This window comes from Thermobia domestica, chromosome 8 (assembly GCF_964235325.1).
Source record: "Thermobia domestica chromosome 8, izTheDome1.hap1.1, whole genome shotgun sequence".
NCBI lineage: Eukaryota > Metazoa > Arthropoda > Insecta > Zygentoma > Lepismatidae > Thermobia > Thermobia domestica.
In genome coordinates, this window is record NC_137461.1 from 264,263,647 (window position 1) to 264,288,862 (window position 25,216).

Below are 25,216 nucleotides of genomic sequence, written 5' to 3' on the forward strand. Positions count from 1 at the left end.
CATCGACCTACAGTTTAACATGGGATTCGAACCCAAGAGCCCCTACCTGAAATCAAACTTGGGTCTCCCGTACTACATATATATATATATATATATATATATATATATATATATATATATATATATATATATTGGGTTGGCAACTAAGTTCCCGCCGTTTCTAGTGTCAGGCACCCATGCTCCACACTTCTGAACTTTGCCCATCGAGTGAAGATGCTTCTCTACAGTAGTGTGGGAACAATCCATTGTCTCTGCCAGTTCCCTTGTTGTTTGACGCGGATTTTCATGCAAAAGATGGTTCAATCGCTCTTCATCGAACTCAACTGGACGGTCAGAACGAGGGGCGTCTTTGAGGTCAAAATTTCCTTTTTTGAACCTTGCATACCAATCACGGGCGTTTCTTTCAGCTATAGCACACACTCCATACACAGCACAAATGTTGCGAGTAGCTTTTGTGGCCTTAGAACCTTCATTAAAGGCAAAAAGAAGGAGGTGTCGAGAATGCTCATTCTTCTCAACTTGACATTCTATGTTAATGTTTAGTAAATAAAAAAAATATATATATCTTAGTAACAACGAAATATATATTTAGGTAGAACAATATATTCTCTTTCGAATGATGTACAACTTCGTGCCAAAAGTATTTAATGTCATACAGATAATTCCAATTTAAAAAAAAACGGCGGGAACTTAGTTGCCAACCCAATATATATATATATGCCGGTATATTAATTAGTTAAAACATGGAATGTACCCTTACAAGAAAGAAAAAAAACATTAAACCATGTAAATCAGTGATAATATGAGCTCGTGGTCTTGGTGAGATTACCCTCGCCCTAGCTTTTGGGGGTATATTTCCGATCGTCCTTAAATGTGTTACCAGCATTTTCACAGTACCGGTACTACTTTTCATCTCCCGTGTATTGAAAGTCCTCCACAGGGGAAACCTGAAGTCTTCACTAATGTTCAAGTGTAAACAACTTCGTTACGAGACACACATTCATAAAAGATGCTTCGAACAGCCATTCGAACCCACGAATGCAAATCAAAGGAAAAAGTATTTATATCTATACATACGTAAGTATATAAAAATGAAAGCGACTATGTTTGTAACTTTATATCTCTTGAACCACCTAACTGATCTCAATCAAATTTTCAACATAGATGAGCTACGGGCCTGGGATAGTATTTGTCATTTCACTTTGGCGGTGCTACTTAGGGGAAAGAATATTTTAAAAAGATCGAAAATGACCGATATTAGTGTTGAATCCCTTGTTTGCGAGGTCGCTGAGGTGAACATTGGAACTTGTGATGCCGTTTAAATCCAAATTCAGCCCCACAACTTAGGGGAGGGGAGACATATATAAAATTATCAAAAGTGTCCCATATTAGTGCCGAATTAATAGTTTTCGGGGTCGTTGAGATGAACAGTGACACTTCAGATGCCGTTTAATTCCAAATTCAGCTCTTTATGTCCAAAATAAAACGTATTCTCCCCGTGCGAAGAACAGTATTCTGCTAGTTAATAATATACAAAACTCAGGAACGTACACAGGAATTTATTTGGGGAGGGATCTAAAGCCTGTGCGGGGGGGGATATAAATTCAATATGGCATTAAATTATATTAAAATTTGTAAAATTACCCCTAAAATTAGACTAACCTTACAGGAAATTCGGGATTTCGGAAGATGGGTCCAGATCCCTAGAACCCACTTCCTGTGTATGTCCCTGACAAAACTAGCAACTTTGAAAACAAGGGAAAATATTTAGGATATATTGCCCCAAGTATCGGAGTAAATATATATAAGGCCAAAAGATGTCCAAGTAGTTCAGTACGAACAGATTCGTGAAAAAAATCTTCCTTAGAACCTTATTGGCTATTTTTATCAGCTAAGTGTTAAATTAAAGTTTCGATTCTGGGATCTGTGCTTTGTATTTGATTAATGAATTGTAGAAAGTTCACGGCCATTTTTATGCAGAATCATCTGTAAAGTGTAAGTTTAAATTTCCATTGAGGCGTTTTGTACCTTGAATACGGGTAATGAATTGCAATTTCGAACACTTGTAGCAAGAGTGTATGTAGGAAAAATACAGTGATAGCTCTACTATGCAGATAAAAGTTAAATTATTCCCTTAAAAGAAAAATTAATACTTATATGAAAGAAAGACCAATTTTTAATTGTGGAATAAACATAATCTTAATGGGCCTTATGCAGAGTCGTTCTGACGCATGATTAGTGCCAAACTAAAGAAAAAAAAAATATGAAATGAAATCTTTAAGTTTTACGTCCCACGGTTATGCCGGTTTGGCTAAAGGAGACGGTGATGATGAGTAATGAATGAAATGGTGGAATGAAGAAAGTGGGAGGAAACGGGAGAACCCCGAGAAAACCCACGCACACGGTGTTTGTCCACCACAAAGTTCACTTGGCGGGGGCTGGGATCGAACCCGGGACCCCAAGCACCAGAGGTGAACGCTCTACCACTGAGCCACCAAACTAAAGAGTTCGACTAACACGTTTCCTGCTATAGTTAGGACTTTAGTATGCCGCTAATCACACGTCAAACTGACTCTGCATAAGGCCCAATTGATAAAATATTTTTTTCATAAAACTTAAGGATAAGGCTTAAAAATGTATTTTATCTGACCTAACTTATTGATAGTTGGTAATTGGATATAATTAATAATAACTATGGTTTACAGGTAGGGTAGCCAATTGACCAGTATCTTTGTCAGGCTTAATTATATACGTACTAGACTCTCGTTAATCCGGCCTTCAGTCGTCCGTCCTCTCAGTAACACGGTCCTACATCTGACGTCTCAAGCATAACGTTGCAGGAATCTACCAACGATTGTATTTGTTTATACCGTAACTGCGGAAGAACTCGTACACTACTATTGTGGATTCCGTTTACTGTTGTTTGGAAAGCGGTTGCGTGATAGTGCATGCCGTCGTCGAGCATCTTCATTGCTTCAACTGAATTTTTGGGACATGTTTCATAATGAATGATAATCTACGTACAATCTCAAGCATTAAGTTTCTCTATATGATAATGTTCGTAAATTTGTATTTAATAAAATATTGTACTGTACGATAGATTCAATTTCAGATACCCTCAATAATCCGGCACTTTCGGTAATCCAGCACCCGCCTTTGCAAGAAATGACTGGAATACAATCAGGATTTGTACAATATTGTTACAATTTTAAAAAATACAATATTGTTAATCTGTTTCCATGATTATGGGACTGAGATGTTCACCCTTTTATGAGGATTTTTTAAAAATTTTGTTGTTGTGGTTGTTGTTTAAAAGTATTTTCACTCCGTTTAAATGAAGTATCACACGATCATTTCAGATGTTACTTTTCTAGAAAGAAATAAAATCAAATGACTATTTTCATATATATTTAAATGCTAGGTTTATATATATGTGGTCAAGAAAAGTTTATTGTTTGCGGATGTTTATATGTTTGTAGCCAATTATTTTAACAATGATATCTCGGGAACCACAAGCTCTAGAAAGATGCCGTTTTCACTGATCGATTGCAAATTTTGTGTAGATTGTTCAGTTCTAATTGAACATTTTTTTTAAAAAAAATAGCCGTTATTTTTTATTACATTTTTTAGAGGTTCGCCGGAAGTATTGAAATTTTAAAAATCATATCCTGCGAGTTATACATTCCACCACCACATATTTGTATACGGGGTTAGTATATCTCTCCGACGTAAATTTCATGGCCAAATGATGTTGAAAAACTAAGGATAACAATTTCTCTAGTCTAAGATGAATCTTTATTGTTTGGAGTGTTTTGTTTAATCAACATTATAGCCTATATCACTGACATTATAATTAATTGTGTATGTAATGTATTTGCTTTTTACATACTTCATGCAAGAAGAAAGAATACACTGATCATACATGAATTAGAAACTCCAACCGGAAGTAGACTCAAATCTTGCGAACGGTGAGAGATATTGAAAAAAATAATCGAAAAAAAAATCTCCCTTTTATGATACCCCTTGCTGACTTTTATCACGACGTCCTTCAATTGCGTCTGTAAAGGGACATGTACAGATGTTGTGAGGAACAACAAGGAGATTCATGCTCATATGTGAATGATGCGCTCTGTACAGAACACAGGTTCAGCTAGTATATAATGAAATTCAAACACTTTAACGGGAAAACTTGAAAACCTTTGGTAAAACTTTAGTGAGGATGATGACGAGGTTTCGAATCCAGTATCTCTCTAATTCTAAACCAACAATGTGCCAACTGGGCGAAAGCCGCTTTCCACATACTTATATAACTTTATATTGGACTCAAGTTAGTTTTCAATTTATTTTTTCTCAAAGCATGTTAAACACGAACAGCGCTCAAAATTTTATCAACTTCCTCATACGTACTACTAGACCAAATACAGTGGTCAGCAAAAAGTGTATATATACTAGGGATGGTCAAAACCGGTTATTATAAAAAACCGGAAACCGATTTCTAGAAAAACCGAAATCCGAAAAACCGACATTTCGGTTTTTCCCAAACCGGTTGGGTTTTTCACCGAAACCGGTTTCGGTTTTCTCCAAAAACCTGTTCAATTTTCACTGAAACCAGTCTCGGTTTTCTACAAAAACCGGTTCGTTTTTTCGCCGAAACCGGTTTCGGGTTTCTCCGAACCGGTTTTGGAGAAAACCGATAACCGGTTTTGATGAAAACCGAACCGGTTTTGAATAAAACCGGTTTCGGTGAACATTTTCAAAAAACCGGTTTCGGCTTATCGAAAAACCTGTTTTTGTGCCCACCACTAGTATATACTTACATAATTTGTTTTCTCAAAGTTATCATAGAGTCAATTTCAATTGAGTTTACTGGAATTCAGTACAAGACCAAATTATTACTTCATTTCAGTACAAGACCAAATTATTTTTAAATTACAGAGACATGTAATCAATAGGGTGGGTCGATTTTTTTTTTTTAATTTCGATTGGCCGGGTTGCGGAAATGTTGCCTCGTGTTGGTGGTAGCGTACACAGAAAATTTGGATTTTTTTGGTCAACCCCTTCCTTTGCCTCATGGGACTTGGATATTTTTATAGGTGCAGCTATGCAACCCGCAAGACACTATAAAGAAAATTATACTGCACAGCTATTCCTTTTTTGAATTTCGATTGGCCGAGTTGTGGAAAAGTTGTCTCATGTTAGTGGTAGTCTACACAGAAAATTTGGACTTTTTTTTTTTGGTCAACCCCTTCGTTTGCCTCATGGGATTTGAATATTTTTCATAGCTGCGACTATGCAACCCGGATGACACTATGAAGAAAATTGTGCTGCACAGCTTATAACGTTTGGTTCTTTTTTCATACTGAACATTCTGAGGCTGAAAATAAAGCGCAAGAGAAAAGTGAGATGCTATAGTGTTCGTATGTGGTTAAAAATTATAATCAGTTAGACGAAGAAATTGTATTGATGTTTTCAAAACACATTATGAATATAAAGTAGATCATGAAAAATTGTCGCTAAACCTTCCCTTGTAGCTCTTTACACGTTTCAGCACACGCACCTAAACTCCGCAGAACCCACCACGAGCAGGTGGCTGCATTTTTGGATCAAAAGATCCAACATATTTCTTGTAAACCTTATATCTGACGAAAACTCGATTTAGGGGCCATTCAAAAATTTTGTGAACCCGGATCCAAAAACTAAGTATTGGCCAAATCGCTATCTTTTGATCCATTTGTTTTGGATCATTCCTAAAATTCCTGTTGTACATGTTAAATAGTAGTTTTTAAAAAATGTCCAAAGAAAGTTCAAGCACTGACTTATTTTTTCAAACGTGTAACGTGAGAATAAATTCCACCTTCACCGAGGATTGAAACGGTTCGTTCGGTATTACTAAATCACACTACTTACGACTCTCGTTATAAATTATTAACATGGTAGTACGTATTAAAATTATAATCAATAATAACAAACTTAAAGTATTTTCATTCTACAGGGTGATTCAAAATGAAATGCCTGATTTTAAAAGTCCATATGTATTGATAAAAACATACTATAAAATGGGATAAATTGCAAAATACTCATAAAATCTTCAAGTTTTAGCTATGCTATTACAAATGCTCTATGTGTCCAGCACCAGCAGCTCGAACAATATCTAGACGATAGTTAAATTCGTCATGAACTTCGGAACTGCGAGGCTGACCTGGACCCTTATCTTCAAATTGTCGATACGAACGACGAATGTTTTTAGGTGCAGGCAGATCAATGCCAAAACGCCGACAAAAAGCACGCTGGACCGAAATCATTGAGACTCAGTCTTTGCAAACTGCAGCACACATAACGTCTTCTGTTTAGCATACGCCATCTTACTTCTGACTGGCTGTAAACTGAGAAGACGCATTGACTGACATCTAACGGCGATTTTCTGAAACTCTAGGCCACTCACGTTCAAACAACACTCATTTCCTTTCCGGCTTGTCTCATATTCTGTAATTATTACCGTCCAAAATCAGACCATTGTTTTTGAAATACGGTGCTATGTCATGGTATCAGAGTGCGAATTACCAGGTGTGGTTTTTCTCCCTCAATCTCATTTTTATCCTCTCCCTCTGTAAGAAACTAATCGAAACACCGCTGCATTGGATTCTTGTTCCTCTCCCACCCAAACTCAAACAATGTTAAAATCAAATTACACTAATGTTGGTTCTTCTACCATTTTAATGTTAGCTGTATTCCGAAATGAGAGGTGTAAACTATTTTCTTTTGGTCTATTGCTTTATTGATTGATTGACAATTATTAATTTAATAAATGTATTACTTATTACTGTTTGTGTGTGTGTGTGTGGTGCGAGAGAGTTGAGTCATTATCTCATTTTGAATTATGCATGTTGAAACCTCTGTGTCCTGTTGGACCTAATTTTATCTCCCTCCCTTCCGCCAATATCAATAATCTAATTCACACGCTGAAAATTATCCACAACTAACTTAAGTTTTGCACTTTTCTTCTCAGGTACTTAATGGATCGACTTCAGGGTACAGAGCAGCGCTGGAGAGACTCGGAGACTGATGTGATTCAAAAGTTACGAAGAGATGAAGAGGAATCACCAACTCAACCATCTTCCCACCATCCTAGTCCAGCGCAAACGCCTCTGAGTGTAACAGATCAGCAAGTGCCCCAAACACCCAATCGTGATGAGCAATCGACCAGCCATGACAATAATATTGTAGGATCAGTGATAACTTCGTCCCCACCAGCTCCTCGACATGTTCCTACCATTACTAGAGCTCATCATCTACAACAGAACTCACCAGGACAACAGCAGATTGTAGTCGTAAAAGTTGATAATCACCATCAACAGCAACAGCAGATTTTAAATGCCAATCAACACACCGATAACAACAATGATTACCATCATACACAGCGAATGACACCTACGGACACGGATAACCAAAACGACAATCACAACCAATCACAGGATGAGGTTGAGCAACAGCAACAGCACGCGGAGCAAATCATGACCAATAATAATCATGTCAGTGATCAAGGACACCATATTCAACAACAGGAAACAACACAACCAACAACAACAACTACGTCTAGCGATGTCACTTTGAAAGAACATCACCAACAACTAGCGTCAATGACATCATCCTCCACAAACCTTCCTCGTGAGCTACTTCACCATTCAACACCACCAGGTACTGCTCAGACTCACGAAACACAAATGCATCGACATCTATCTCATGTTCATATCACAGACAGCATTGAAGGACACTCACACCACCACCATCAAATAACACAGCAACGAACACAAACTGAAGAGATGCAGCAGCAGTCCCGTGAGATTCAACACCAGCAACAACAAATACCCACAAGCCATCACAGTCAACAGCATCACCATCAAAATCATCAACAACAAAGTCAAGTCAACGATGTTGCACAAAGTCATCATCACCATCATCACCAGAGTTCGCGGCAGCACACTGCAGTAACTGAAATAAATCAAGAAAATCAATATCAGCAGACGTATCAGCATCACCATCATCACCAACATGGACACCACCAACAACAAGAACATCAACATCACCACTCGCAAACTTCACAATCTCAACAACCGCATGTTCAAGAAATCATATTTGACTCAAACGCTTTACATATTACTCCAATAGCTCATATAAAACCGTTGAGTCCATCATCTGCTCATCAAACTGATCACTTAACTGAAATTCAAACGACGTATACTAATCTTGAACCAGTGACCATGGCAACTTCTATTGCTTCAGTATCAAACTACAATCAATCTGCTTCCCCTATTGGTCACTACAATGATCATACTGGTGCATATTCTTATGCAATCAAAGCAGAACCTTACGGCAATTTAGCTCATGGGAAACTCGAGAACAGCGGTGTGTACATGAAGAGTGATCCAAATTTGGCTTCGACATCAAAATCTCCCATAAATCAATTCAGTCCTTCGTCATATGAACACGGTTCTTCTCCGGGATCACAAATGACTTTGTATGGACCTGGTGGTAGCATGTCTTCCATTCAGGTATTTCCTAGTCAAGGAGCAAGTATTTCTCAAGGCAAAGCAACATGGGATTCTCAATTGTGGCTTAATCATTCAAATGTGGAATACGGATCACAACTTAATTTAACAGCTATGGGTGACCCTTTGGACATTAGGACATCAGCAGGCTCTTCGGCTGCCGGCGCTGCTGGGCTCCAAAATTATCATTATTCTCCAAATGCTGCCATAGCTTCAACTTCATGGGCTGAAGACGAAAACAGTAAGTTTATTTCTCTTCTGTGTTTTTCGTGCAGTTAATGTTTCCTAAATTTTAATGACTTTTAGAGAGGATATTGAAGGTGTGTTAACCTACACAGCACAACATGTCCACACGATGTCCTTTAGATGTCTCATACCTGTCCCGGGACATACAGGTTCAGGAAGATTCAGTATAATGAAAATATTCAGGAATTTTACTTGGGTTCGAATAGGATGTGCGTATCATGGTCATTCTGTGTTTATCACTTAACGAACTGAGATTATGATAAACGAGAATCAAGCAAAGAAAGTTCCATTTCAAGGGCATAAGTGGACATCTGAATTTTTATAGGATGTCCACGTGATACCTACTGGCAAAATTAATCCAGCCCGTTGATAACTTTTGGAATCACTAACTTTTTATAATCATAAATCTAATAATTCATGCAGTTTCCCCATGTAATCATTACACTCTTCGTTTGGATCAATGTCATAAGTTGGTACCTCTACTTACTCGCGGTGAAGCGAAAAAGAGGATCTAGGACGTGGCATCATTGCAACAAGAAATAATGTGAACATATGTTTTTCCATCACGCACAAAAATTCGGGCTGGAAAGGGTTAAAAGCGTCCCGTTGACATCGCGACATCTCGTTCTTTAGACATCCCAGGTACATTTTTGTGTTGTGTGAGATTTAATCTTTTCAGAGTTTAAAAAAAACACACACAATGGAATATATTTCTTGTAGCTAATACCTACCCAATTAGCTTTTGACAAGAAAAAAATCAAAGATTAAGAGAAAGTGAACTATTTTTTTTTTACACGAGGATCATTGAAAAAGAAACACCAAAGTAAATAAGAATTTATTATATATATATCTGAAAACTAGTTGTTTTCTCTATTTTTCAACATAGTTTCCATAAACATTCAAGTACTTATTATATCTTTGCACTAACTTAGAAATTCCATCAGCATAAAAATCTCCCGTCTGTGCCTTGAGCCAGCCTGTGACCGCATCTTTTAGCTCTATGCTTACCGCGTCACTATATCATATAACACGGTCCTGGAAATTTGTGGAAATTCATCGGAAAGCTCCGAGATTGTGAAACGTTGATTTTCACGAGCTTTCCCATCAATTTTCTGAACGAGTTCTTCAGTAACCACTGATGGCCTGCCACTCCTCTCTTCGTCATGAATGTTTGTTCGTCCACTTTTAAATGAACGAACACATTTACGAAGTACAACTTCACTCATCACACTTGGTCCATACACGGCACAAAGTCCCCAATGAATAGCTACTGTCGAATATTGTTTTGCCGTAAGAAAACGTATAACAGCTCGCACCTCGCACTTGGCAGGGTTTTCAATATCAACACACATTTTGAGACGCTACAAAAGTGGAACTAGCGATCAGACAGCCTTCACTCTACCACGGCTGGATCCTGACTAATCTACCGCGCACGTCTGTATAAAGATGATAGTGCTGCCACCTACTACTTCACACACAGTGACCAATAGGAGGTTACTTTCCGAATGCGCCTCGTACATTCTTAGTTTAATATTTTATTCATTTTGTTTAACCAAATTGACTTCAAAATAATTAGAAATACAGAAGTATATGTGTTATTGCTAGGAGTACCTATGCGTATCACTGTTAGAAGTATGTGTGTCATCGTTAGGACAATAAGTTTTAAGTCCCACGGTTATGCCGGCTAGGCAAAAGGAGACGGTGATGATGAGAAATAAATGAAATGGTGGAATGAAGAAAGTGGGATGAAACGGGAGTACCCCGAGGAAGTCCACATACACGGTTTTTGTCCACATACACAAAGTTCACTTGGCTGGAATCGGGATCGAACCCGGGACCCCATGTACCAGAGGTGAACGCTCTACCACTGAGCCCGATTGTTAGGAGAGACAAGTGATGAGTAGATGCAAACTGCTAGTTAAACATATGCAGTATATACATAGGTAAATCAATAAATTTTGGCAGAAGAAAAATTATCAATCAATATTGGAAACGAACGACATACATTTTAGTGAAAGAAAAAATGTTTTCTCGAAACCTATTCATGAGAATTTACCTACAAGCACATTATTCTGTTCAGCTCCATCGATTGATATACACTGACTAGCCAGAACATTATGAATCTGACATACCAAATATCTGATATGTCAAAATTTAGCTCGGAATTTGACATGGAAGGAATGAGAACTTTATACGTGGTTGGAGGCATCTGCACACATAAGTCACTTAATGACTGTAAATTCCGTAGGGGGAGTCGATGAGCTCGCGCTCTGACGTTCAATGACGTACCAAAAGTGTTCAATTGGGTTAAGATCGGGTGAGCATGAGGGCCATCGCAGATCCAATTGAAATCCATCACAATGCTTCTCGATTCACTGAAACTCTGTGACAAGGAGTGTTGTTCTTCTGAAATATACCATTCCCAGGTGGTCGACATGAATGAGTGTATTCCATCAGCAAAGACCTACCGATAGCTAGGAGCCGTCATGGTGCTCTCCAGATGCACTACTTGGCCCATGAATGATCATGTGAAGTTCCCCAAATCATAATGGATCCACCACCGGCTTCTTCTTATCTTACTGTGCACGTCTCGAACAGCTGTTCCCTCAGAAGACGGCAGATTTTGACCTGGTCATCGATGCGATGAAGGCTGTATCGTGATTCGTTGGACCATACAACGCTGTGCTATTGCTCTGTGGTTCAGTGACGATAGGATGTCCCCATTTCAATCGTTATCAATGATGCCGTGCAGTTAACATAGGTACATGTGTGAGAAATCGGCTATGAAGGCCCCATATCTAACAATGTACGGTGAACTGTGTGCTCAGACACAGTCGTAATTTGTCCACTGTTAAAGTTTGTTGCTAATAGGGCCACAATTTGCATCCTATCCTGTTGTACTAATCTTGACAGTCTACGACGTCCGATGTCTTGAGGTTTGGTGCTAGTTTCACCGCCCTTTTCCTCGCTGTTGCAAGACACTAGTCACGGCAGTTCGTGAACACTCAATCGCTCTGTTTCCGAAATTCTCTTTCCCAGTCGTCTCATCATCATAATATGGTCCCTATCAAACTCTGATATATCACCGGGCTTCCTTATTTTACGCACAAACATCATACTGACTGATCAAGTGAGACCCCTGTGATCGTCTGGCGAGCAGTTCTGCTGTACTTCGTGCATCTTACATAATTCCAATGACTTCATTCATAAAGTACCGGTGATCATACTATTAGTGATAATTTTAGGGTAAATTAAAGGATTAATCATACTTTTGGACAAAATTTAAGTTTTAGTGATAATTTTGAGCTAAATATAAGTATTCGTGATAAATTTGGGCTAAATTTAAATATTCGTTACAAGTTTGGGCTAAATTTAAGTATTCGTGATAATTTTGGACGAAATCTAATTATTCGTGATAATTTTGGGCTAAATCTAAGTATTCGTGATAATTTTGGGCTAAATCTAAGTATTGATGATCATTTTGGGCTATATCTCATTAACCATATAATGTACTTGTAGTCTTGTAATGCCATAACGAACAGCTTCATAAGGGTAACAGTCAAACGTTAATAAGTGGAGTGGTTATTGTATACAATCCTTTTTTTTAAGTTTACAAAGTTATAACAGTAAATAAATAAATAAATAAATAAATAAATAAGAAGTTTTTTGAAATTTATGCGTGATAATGTACTCTCACCAATACGCTTTTATTCAGCTCAATGAGAATTAGCAATTTGTATATGACTCTCCTTTGAACATTTTTTTTTCGCTGTACGACAATTATATTCTAAAATTAGACTAAAATAAGCGTTATAATAATGTTAGCATTAGCTAGCATGGCATCAGGTGACCTGCTCACTTCTATATTGGATGCAAAAAATCAATAACCATTTTTTACTTCGCAGTTAAAAACAAACTTTTCCTCAGTATGTCAATTTTCTGCAATACTTAGGGAACGTTTCCTTTCCTCTTACGAGTAAAACTGCTCAGTGATTACAAGTTAGATACTTGTAAAAGTTTGTCGGATTGGAAACACATGGATGTTCCTAGAAGTTGATAGTTTCCTCAAAAGTTTTGTATATCTAGAAAGGTACCTCCTAAATAGCAATAAATTAACGTAAAGTTATTTTGGTTCAAAAATAATCTCAGACCCGTTTATTACGATTTATATGTAACTGTAGCCAATCATTGTCAGTCACTGATATATGAAGGTTTCCCCGACTCTTCTCCACAACCATTTATCTTGGACAATTATTTCTCAGGTTACTCGGTAGCTCTTTTTGTTTTCATCACATCACCTTGTACGAGAATGTTTTCTAGGGCTCTCATCGTTTCTTGATATCCAATATGTAGGCCAACTTAATAAATTGCTATTAGAATTTCCATATATCAAGAACTTCTCTTGCATCAAAATTACTAACCCAACGTTGTCCTATTTGATACTAATTTACTCATAAAGTTATTGTCATTTATTCATGTCGTTGTAGTATGGCTTCTACAGTAAGTCATTAAAGCAAGCCGGATATTATACGTATTATACCAGAAGACAGGACAACAAAAGTGAAGTGCAGTACAGGCAGGAAACTGTAAACAGTGCCTCATACCGCATACACACCCAACCACGTACTGCGTTTCCAACGTTACGATTCAGACACACAGTGAGTGCATCCACACCTATTTCTCTGCATCTCTCCCCGCCTCTCTCTACCTCAGCTTGGTTGCTCTGTATCCTGGTAAATATGTGACCAATCTTATTAACAGGCCTCTTACATAAGTAAATGTTCACTTTCCCTTTATTTCGAGTAGCTCATCAATTGTCCATACGAAAAATTCTGCGGCCCTATCGGCTATTGAATTCCGGACTACACACACATACACCAAGATCAATCATTTGGATGGATATCAGTACTTTTAATTAATAACAAATTTCTTTCTACTATTTCGTTTCAAAAAAAAAAATATATTTTTTATATATATATATATCTATATATCTATATATATATATATATCTATATATATATATATATATATATATATATATATATATATATATATATATATATATATATATATATATCTGTGTACTTTTGTCATAACTTCAGGACGAGTTGACAGTTATAATTAAATTTTCTTTGAGGTTGAAAGAATGTCATTCTCCGTACGGTATGAAAGTGAAAACTGAATTCTAATTGATGAATCGGTTCGAAAGTCATTTACAAAACAACACCTAGCTTGTGTTTTATATTTACGCAGTTTGCTTGTGGCTGTATTTTATCGTATAATTATGTACGTTACCAGATTTAAAACTAATTTTAATTAATAATAAATTTTATCGCTTTTTTTCCTTCTTCAGTGCTTGCAGAACCTAAAGAATGTGTTAATTGTGGCTCTGGCAGTACCCCACTTTGGCGGAGGGCCCCCACCGGCCATTACGTTTGCAACGCTTGTGGATTGTACAGTAAACTTAATGGCGTGAATCGGCCTCCTATTCGACAGCAACAGAAGAAACTCACCGGGGTATGTATGGACAAATTGCAATTATGTAATTAAATACGTCTATACAGGGTGGACACAAAGTGTTTTCCCCAAAACACATATTTCTTCACATAGCCTATTGGGGAAAGCAACTTTGAGCCCACCCTATATATTTTATTATTATTATATCTGAAGCAATGTCTTGATTTTTGTGAAAGATAGGTTTCTCGACAATATTTTAATAATAATATTTAGATGAGAAGAAGAAAGAAAACTAGTCACTTGCTTTAGTTTTTCCCTCCCAGCTTCCATAGTCTCTATAGTTCCCAAAACAACCTTGTTCTCAAACGACAAGTTTCTACACTTTATCTTAATTTTAGAGCTCCCTCGTGCCCAAATGTTTGGCATGCATGCCTTTGGAAACCAGAGATGGCATGGGTCAATGAAAACTTCATTCACGACCCACTGACCCACCACCCACCATGAATCACTCTGACCCAACAAAACCTATCGTCATCAACTCTGACCCATGATCCACGATCTCTGCTATACTGACTGAAGAGTTAACTCTTGTGATAAAACAAGGCTCTGATATCACTAATCGCGGTTTGAATTTCTATGGTCAATCGCTCAAGCATCGCTCTGTTACAATACCTGTGGATCTAATCTTTACAATATAAAATGGTAACGTGTTTGTCATGGGCCAAATTACGATGAACTTCAATTTAATTATCATATCTTGTTGAATTACATAATCAGTGGAAAACAGAATGAAGTTTGAAAGTCTCAAATCAAGGTATAGTAGACCAATGTAAAGAAAAAAAAAAAAAAAAAAAAAAACAGTGTACAATTTTCCATATAATGAAGCATACCGTAGAAAGCTTAAAATTTCCATTAAATGAAGCTTACAGCACAAATTTTCTGTTTATTTTTCTCACAACTTTATGGCTTGACTACCTTGTGCTCTGAACGATCTATATTATAAATACAGGGGCCGCGGTAGCTCAGTGGTAGAGCGTTCACCTCTGGTGCTTGGGGTCCCGGGTTCGATCCCAGCCCACGCCAAGTGAACTTTGTGGTGGACAAACACCGTGTGCATGGGTTTCCTCGGGGTTCTCCCGTTTCCTCCCACTTTTTTCATTCATTACTCAACATCACCGTCTCCTTTAGCCTAACCGGCATAACCGTGGGACGTAAAATTCAATGAGTTCATTTCATTTTTTGTATTATAAACACAAGCTTCAGCATTGTACAAACAGGCAGTGGATATATAATGCGAAGCAGTGCATTTTCTGTTTCTCAATTTGTTTCTCAACTAATATCGATCGTTTTCGACTATTTTTACAAATCAACTCACTACCAATTTTCCATATATAGAAAGTTCCAACCCCCATAAAAGAGAATTTAAAAAAAATGCTAGGACACATTCTGTTTATTTTTAAGAAAGATTTAATATAGCGAATTTCAGCTCTCTAAGTTGAACGCCTTCAAATAGGCCTACTCAATTTTTCGCAAAAATTCGGACCCCCATTCCCCCCTTAGTATATCTATTATAATGAAAGCTATATGATAACATCCAAATTGGGATTGGGGCCTAACTACATACCAAAAGTAATTTCATTTGACTTTGCCGTTTGGCCGTGATGATCAGACACACATAATTACATTCAGTTTCTTTTATATAATAATTCATATATTACAGTCGATTCAAAAATGTATTTTTTCCAGTAATTAGCTCGTCTAAAAATGCACAAGTTGTATCTCGAAAGCCAAGTAGTGATTCCTATTACCATTATTATAACTTAAAATATCAATATCCAAAAGTGTCCGAAGTTCTTTTTTCGTTTAGATATACTGATCTCGGGTAAGTAAATAGAAAAGATAAAAAGATGGAGGCCTTGAAAGCAAAATGTAGACAAAATCACCAGTGTTAAGAAGATGCTGTCTACAATGCACTGAGCAGAATGGGTCATGGTGGGTCAGAGTGGATCAATGGATCATAGTGCGTCACGATGGGTGGTCTATCGTAGTGGGTCACGTCCTGTTGACCCACAACCCACTGACCCACTCACAAATCTTGACCCACTCCATCTCTGTTGGAAACCAGGATTCGATTCCCAGTGGGAGCCTATGTGACTTGGTTTCCAAATTAAGGATTAGGGTTAGGAAATAGATTTCTGAGTTTTCGGCAACTATGGTCATGTTAGCCGGTCACATACAGCATATGAGGGATGACGACCCTCGGCGATTACACTGCCCGGGAGAATTGGAGAGGAAGAAAACATTGGTGAAGGTTGAGAGCGGCTTGGAAGTATTATGTTAGGTGCCATCCCGACATTTGCCTGGTGGGAATGAGGAGAATCCAATAAAAACCTCACTCAGGATGTCTGGCCTAAAAAAACTGTTACACCTTTTTGACCGAGTGTTCCCAACTAGAATCGAACCCGAACCTCTCATACCAAAGGCGAGAGCGTTATCGACTACGCTACGTGGGGCCACGGATCCCAAATTAAGCTGTAGACCCATGTCTTGCTGCTGAACGGAAAGCTAAACTCAAATGTAATCCAATTATTTTCATTTTATACTTTTCATACGTTTACTTTAATAATATCTGCAAAATCATGTCAGACTTCGGTTCCTATTCCGCAATAATAGTGGCATCAACTGTCATTTAATTACTCCATTGACTATTAAACTACTATTTTCCCTAATCAAACAATTCTTCACTATTTCTTGCAAATAGACATCGACTGAAACAAGTAGCTGGGTCATAATGTACGCCACGCGAAGGAGTTTGGTTTATCACAATGTGTACAAATAGAAATTTGATTTTTTACAAAAAGACTCAACAACACATTTCCTCTCACCATTCATTCCCCATCAAAAATTTCACATGACAACCAATTTTTATTATATTTAAGATTTACTATTGGCGTGATATTTCCTCAATTAATGTTGAAACCGGAAATGGTAGGGAATTTAGTAGAGAGATTAGAATGGAGTGCTTTCGGACATTTAATTCATTGCAGAAAACCTATTTTCGTTATCTATTACCGTTTTTTTACTCTATAGTGATCAACGTTAAAACCGGAAATGGTTAATTTCTACAACTTCCGCCGAATAGATTACTTCCATCCACGAATTCGGATCCTAACTTTTGATCTTCTATATCCTGGCTAAAAGTAATGGTGATCAACGTTAAAACTGGAAGTAATGGTGATCAACGTTAAAACCGGAAATTGTTAATTTCTACAACTTCCGCTGAATAGATTACTTCCATCAAGGAATTCGGATCCTAGCTTTTGATCCTCTATATTCAGGCTAAAAGCAATGGTGATACATCAAGTAAAACTTGAGAGTTTGTGTCCCTCGGACGGACACACGAACAAACAGATGAGAAGCGGATATGAAGGAGTGTTTGGTAAACTAAATTCTTCAATTAGTATCAAGCAACACCTCTTTTCAATTACATCTTTCTATGTCTTTTCTATGCTAGTATTTATTCGATGGTTCAAACATCAAAGTTTCTTGCGATGCAAGGCTTAGTGGGGGCACGGTAGCTCAGTGGTAGAGCATTTATCTCTGGTGCGTGGGGTTCCTGGTTCGATCCCAGACAAGTAAATTTGTGGTGGACAACATCGTATCCATGGGTTTTTCAGGGTACTCCCGTTTTCTCCCACATTCTCATTCCACCAATTCTTTCCTTATCATTCACTTGCCTTAAGAGTCTTCATCCCGGCGAAATTAAAATACCGCTAATTTTACAGTAATTATGTGATATCTTCAAATAGATAAAAGATAATTGAAATATGGAACAAGAGCGCCCTAGACAATATCATTTTACATGAGATACCGTTATCACAAGTCACCTAGTGGCTTTCCGTTTTCAGCTGTTTAGAAACGCGAAAACAAATGCCGAATTTCAAAATGGCTCGAAATCGAAAGCAGATAAGTGAGTCGTGATACGGTTTCTCATGTAAAATAATATTGTCTAGGGCGCTCTTGTTCCACATTTCGATTATCTTTTATCTATTTGAAGATATCACATAATTACTGTAAAATTAGCGGGATTTTAATTTCGCCGGGATGAAGACTCTTAATCACCCGTCTCCCTTAGCCTAAAGGACATAATCGTAGGACGTTAAACTGAAACATTTTCCTTACTGGGCTTAGATCTTTCATTCCACAGCAATCTTCTTCAGCACTTCCATCAAAATTTTTGAGTTAATTCCAAAAGTTAATAAACTCTGTCCTAACATTAATTCGTAATGTATGCCTTCATTTAAGCTCTCTAATTTCCAGTGTCCTTTTGAATCACAGTGAAATCAATCAATCATCCTGTCACTGTTCTATGGGTGAGTCAAGTAATTTCGTCACTTCCGGTGACATCGAAAGTGCAAGAGTACAATAATCATAATTTCAGTTCCAAACAGGACAACTACTGAGTAAAGAAAGCTTAAGCCGGTACATACGAGTAATTCACATTTAATATCATTCAATACGTTTCCTTATCTTTGATCTACAATTACCTCTTTCATTATTATGTATACAAATCAATACAACATATACACTGAGAAAAATCCATTCTCCGGACAGCGGTATATTGTACAAATATACGGAATCCTCTTGTTTACTACAGAAATCAGTACGGAATATACCTTATCCGTATGCTACATAGGTATTGTCCTTAGATGTTACATCATGCCATTGCGGATGTCTAACAGTCTTCCTTATATTACATACATATATGTATATTACCTTCGTCAGCTATATGTTATATACTTCCATTTGTATGTGAGATCCTGACCGCCTATATTATTTCATACGGAAAGTACGTATAAATGGAACACTTATATAGAAAGTATTATAAAACACGCGTTTTCAGTTATACGTGTGCTGTACGTTGTCCAAAAACTACAGGATTTAGAAATGTAACATACGATTTTACGTACGCCACATATTTTTTCCCGTTTTAACCATTGTAAGTTCCATATGTAGTACATTTTTTTGAACCCACCGGACATAAATTGTGTTGAAAATACTGGATGAAGTATTTCATGCTTGACCCATCCATTGTAAGTTTCATATATACAGAGTGGTCCAAAAGTAAGTATACAGACTTACATATATAAAACATACAGGACTGTATACCTACTTTTGGGCCACTCTGTATATAGCACATTTCTTTGGAATCGCCCGGAAACAAATGATTTTGGAAGTACATCATGTTTGACTCATCCATTGTAAGTTCCACATATACCATATTCCTGTGGAGTCACTCGGAAACAAATAATGCTGGAAGTATTGTTTTGATCCATCCTTGTAAGTTCTAGACCTATATATAGGAAATTTCTTACTAATCCACCGGAAACTAATTATACCGGAAGTACTGACGGAAGTACGTCATTCTTGACAGATTCATTATAAATTTCATATATAGTACATCTGCTTGGAATCTCCTGGAAACAAATGATCCTCGAAGTACTGGTGGAAATACTTCATGCTTGATCCATTCATAGTATATTCTATATACACCTATAGCACATTTCTTTGGAATCCACCGGAAACAAATGATTCCGGAAGTAGGTCATGCTTGACCCGCCCATTGGTCCAAGTCACCACATGTAATTTGTTAGGTAGTTTGGATAGAATATGCATTAAAACTGGAGATTCAGGTAGTAGATGAATATCTATATAGGACATTCTTTCAACATGGAGATGAAGCACAATGTCAGTGGCGATTGGAGCTTCACTGAAGTCGTAGTTCAAACACCAAAAATCGAAAATAAACAATGATAGAAATTATTCCTGCTGAGAATCCACCTTGATTCTTAAATATATCAGGTGATAGTGGTATTGGGAATGGAAGGAGTTATTTAAGGAAGGGACGTACTGTAAAGAAACGTACAATAATGATCAAATAATGTGTATATAATGTTTATTAAAATGTAAACTGTATTTGTAAACATATACAAATAATATTCTTCCATTTCTTACAGACTGGAAATCGTCGAGCAGGAGTTGTTTGCGCTAACTGTGGTACCTCAAACACGACACTTTGGAGAAGAAACAACAATGGCGAACCCGTGTGCAATGCTTGTGGCCTCTACTTTAAGCTGCATTCTGTAAGTACAATACTCAACTAATTTGGTGACTTAAGAAATTCTAAGGTCTAAAGCTGCAAAACCAAAAACGTATTAATGCATCTTGTTCTGTTTCAATTCATGGGAGGCCCGGGTTTGATTCCCGGCGGGAGCTCATGTGGTCCGGATTCCACGTTAATCAGTAGGTCCACCTCTCATATAGCCTCGTTGCTGAACGGGACGTAAAACTCAAAATCAACTCAACTCAACTGTTTCAATTCAATCATGATTGTTACGTGACTCTAAGCAAGATTCTACTTCATATTAGCTCCTTATCTTTGTTTAGGTCTACCCAAAACGGCTCGGTGGCTATTCCTCATCGTTCGTGGCAGGCCGGTAGCAAGGGCGCCCATCAGGGGAACAAGGTGGGGCGCTCACCCCTCCTAGAGGAAATTGTACTCCGGAATATCGAAAACCCTATAGAATTTTTAGAATAGTTACAGCAAAATTTGAAACTATATTTGAAATATCGCTTTTCCTTGCCCCCTTGCAAAACACAACATGGGCACCTTGGCCGGTAGCCAGCCCAAAAATGTAGGGGGACCCGGTAGAAGTTAGGGGGGCGATCAAATCATATTATAGTTCATCACCATATTATAATTCATTTGTAAGCCTATCTTGAAAATTTTAGGGGGCAGCAAAAATTTAGGGGGGCAGACCGCCCTTGGATACGGGCCTGGTTCGTGGTGATTTTACTTTATGAACGTCATGGCTTTTACTTCCTCGAGAAGAATGTCGTTGTGGATTTACTCCTCAAGAAAAATGTCATCGTGGTTTTAAACACTCAAGAATGCCGTGGCTTCTCCCCCTTCCAAAAAACTGATCTTATTTAAGACACGTGAATGAAATAGATATTTGTAAATACGAAATATTAAACATTACTGCTTTTAAATCTTGTAATCTTATTACGGTTTGAAGTTAAATTGCTGCAATACAGTAGCGTTATTTCAGATTTTGCAAAATGTTCCACCGATATAATAATTTCATGTGTTTTATTACTATATTAGTATATAATCAAATAAAAAAAGTATGGATCTCTCAAACTCACGGGAGAACAATAGCCCTACCTAAATGACGCCGCTGCTGCAATACAGTATCATATAGGATAAACATAAACAGTAAAATGTGAATATAAACTATTAGAACATTCTCCAATTATGTAAACATAAATCACTTCTCAGGTACTCCACGATAGTATTCAATAAAGGACTGCAAATAGTAAAATGAAATCTGAAGTCAACGTCCCACAGGGGTCGCGGTGGCTCAGTGGTAGAGCGTTCATCTCTCGTGCATGGGGTTCTTACTTCGATCCCAGCTTGCGCCAAGTGAACTTCGTGGTGGACAAACACCGTTTGTGTGGTGGGTTTTCTCGGGATTCTCCCGTTTCCTCCCACTTTCTTTCTTCCACTATTTGATTCATTCCTCATCATCACGTCTCCTTCAGTTAGCCGGCATAATCGTGGGACGTAAAATTTAAAGACTTCAGACTTCAATGTTCCACACTTACAGGCGTGTACCCAGAATATTTTGTTATGGGGTCCAAAGTCGAAAGATGGGAAGGATCTAGACCGGATGAATCCACATTAGTACGCACCTGGTGCAAACAAAACACAAGTATATTTAAAAATATTTACCAAGTTTCGGAGAGGTGGGGATCCGGAGCAGGACGCCCCATGGTTGCGCCCCTGATTTTTAGACTAAAGGAGACGAATAATTAGTGAAAATCAATGATTATAAAATAATGAATAATTGATAGAATGAGAATGTGGGAGGAAAGGGAGAACTACAAGAAAACCAATAGACGAATTGCTGTCCACGAGAGAGTCACACAGCATGGGATCGAATCAGGGCCCCATCACATCACAGGTGATATAACTGTCTCAATTATTCACTATACTACCCATGACTGCAATAACGTAATACGATAATATCAACACTAAACTCAACGTTCCCTCACACTTTACAGAGGTTTGAAATAGACTACGTGTGTTTATAGACAAGGGCTTTTCAAAAAGCCGAGTATAAACTTCCTTGTCATAGAAATTAGCTCCTATTTATTTACCCCATTGACAAATCGCTGGCGGCCCGCTCTCGGCTCGCCAGCGGCCAGACAGCGGGCCTTTGGCCAGTATCGACACCGGCCCGCCAACGACTTTACACTTTTTCCGCCGGCGGTCCGCTTGGCGGTAACGTGTCTGCTGCCGCCAAAATGTTGCACGCGGGTTGGTCTCCCGTCGCCGTTTCTCCTCCTCTGAACCTCTAGTGGCGTCATTAAACCGAAACATGGCCGCTTCGTAACCGCCAGTACCGCCATTAACCCGTCACACGGAACCTTCACTGTCGCTTTTAATCCTCTACTCTCAATTTTGGCAATAATGTATTGGTACTTAAGCACTGAAACATCCATACCAATACATGGTTAAAATACAAAATAACTACCACTCCAGCATGATACTAGTATGTTAATTTAACACCATTTTCTTTTTTTAGTTGGCCACGGCTAGCCACTCGTGCGAGGAAATGTAATGAAATGAAATTTTTAAGTTTTACGTCCCACGGTTATGCCGGTTGGGCTAAAGGAGACGGTGATGATGAGAGATATAGTGGAATGAAGAAAGTGGGAGGAAATGGGAGAACCCCGAGAAAACCCACGAGCACGGTGTTTGTCCACCAGAAAGCCCACACGACGCGAGCTGGGATCGAACCAGGAACCCCAAACACCGGAGGTGAACGCTCTACCACTGAGCCACCGCGCCCCCATCCATTCGTGTGAGGCTTACGCCCTCTATGGGAAGGTAGGTGTAAGGGAAATAAGAGGAAGAACAGTGGGAGGTGGTCTATAGATTCAGAGATTTTAATACTGAAGTGTGGATGGTTCGGATAAGGATGTGAGGAAGGAAATGGTGAAATAAGGAAGAAAGATTGTAACTCGCTTTTTCTTTATTTATTTTTCTCACTTTTGGGAGGGACATTGTCATCTTTGGATCACAATCATGAAGTAATGATGGAGGTGATGAACATGATGTGATGAGGTGCGATACGCAGCAAACAAAATACAGGGTTATTGTAGTGGACAGATGCAGGTTATTCTTCTCGCTTGGAGGCTACTCCAAGCATTAATGAAAAATATAGTGAGAGCCCAGATTAGTTACAAAGGAGTTACAGTGTGAATGATTGGACATATGAATGGTGAACTTCAATTCTGCAGCTAAGAGGAGATGGTGGTGATTTGGAAGAAGAGTGTAATGATACAGTGTAAAAAGCAGCGTTAATGGTGCATGGAAAGTATGGGCACGAAGTGGAAAGTTTATGAGAGCTGTCATCGTATCGATGAGGACTGGGTGGCGATCCTCAAGACGAGTGGTGGTATACTTGAGACGGAGAGACTCAAGATGAAAAAGAATATGTGGAAGGGGCATACATTGATAAAGTTCACATGTCGGACTGGGAAATTTGATTCTGTAGGCAATGCGAAGTGCATGTCGTTCCAATATCTTTAGTTTATTGTAGAATGAGAGAGGTGCGGCAATCCAGGCTAGATGAGCATATGTGGTGACTGGACGTAGAAATACTTTATAGGTATTCAGTACAGTTGTTGGATTGAGACCCCAAGTAGTGTATGTAAGACGTTTGAGTAAATTAAGACGATTGTAAGCTTTGGTGGTGATATGCTGCAAATGAGCCTTCCAGGGAGATGTGTGTCTAAGATAAGTCCTAAATATGTTACTGTTTTGCTGAGTGGAAGACGTGTGTCGCTCTTTGTGAGATGAAGTAGTTTGGGAGCTCTCTTTACTTTAGTGCGCTTTTTAGGCGGCAGGAAAACTATGGTTTGTGTCTTGAGAGTGTTGATCTTTAGGTGCCACACTTTACACCAATGAACAATCTATGGCGGATTCCATGAAAATATTCAGTTGATGGATGGTTTTACCCAGAGCTAAAAAGGCGGTGTCATATGCGTATTGGAAAGCATGTATATTATCGGGCAGAGTTGTAAAGTCAGCTACATAGAGAAGATACAGTAGTGGAGAAAGAGACGATCCTTGCGGTATACCAGAATGAAGAAATATTTGATGAGAGAAGGTGTGATTAATGGTAACATATGCTAGGCGACAGAACAGGAAATTATATATGAATCTAATATAAGTTAGAGGAAGAAGAAAGTTGAGAAGTTCATATACAAGGCCATGATGCGAAATCTTGTCAAGAGCTTTTTCAAGATCAAAGAGAGTTAAACAAGATAGCCAGGAAGTATTATAGTGATTTGTGATGTAGCTAAGAAGGCGGAATAACTAATCATTAATGCTGAAACTGGGACGAAAACCTGCTTGATGTGATGGCAATAAATTATATATGCTAAGATGTGTATGAACACGTTGTACTAGAATTTTTTCTGAGATTTTGCTCAATACTGGAGTCAATTCTATGGGTCTATATGAGGAGACACAGTCAGTAGGTTTGATGGGTTTGAGAAACATTAGTACCTTTGAAGTCTTCTACTGTAATGGTATATAGCCAGTGCGGAGGATGAATGTAAAAATGAAAGAAAGAATATATAATACTGCGTATGGACTTTCCTTGATATGTCGATATGATGTCGATATGAGATGTTATCAGTGCCTGGTGCAGTGTTTCGTTTCTGTACAATGGCTGTGCTGATATCTTCTAGAGTGATGGGCTTTGTAAGAGGACGTAATGTATTGAGCGGATGAGTACTGTTTGGCTGAAGACGAGGTGAAGAAAAGTCAAAGTGATTCACTGGGTGATTGCGAACAGGATGTTCGTGAGTAGGCGGTGTAAAGATATCTT

At 38.2% G+C, this 25,216-nt stretch overlaps 1 protein-coding gene across 2 annotated transcripts in view; it reads left to right on the plus strand.

Moving 5' to 3' along the window:
* LOC145693603 (uncharacterized) overlaps positions 1–25,216 on the plus strand; it is a 99,091-nt gene that overhangs the window by 10,381 nt on the left and 63,494 nt on the right. For both annotated transcript variants that reach the window (XM_081769737.1, XM_081769738.1), the window contains exons 2-4: positions 7,007–8,787; positions 14,146–14,309; positions 20,267–20,392. In XM_081769737.1, the coding sequence (XP_081625863.1) occupies positions 7,014–8,787; positions 14,146–14,309; positions 20,267–20,392 (2,064 nt within the window). In that variant the 5' untranslated portion in view covers positions 7,007–7,013. The remainder of the gene's footprint in view (positions 1–7,006; positions 8,788–14,145; positions 14,310–20,266; positions 20,393–25,216) is intronic.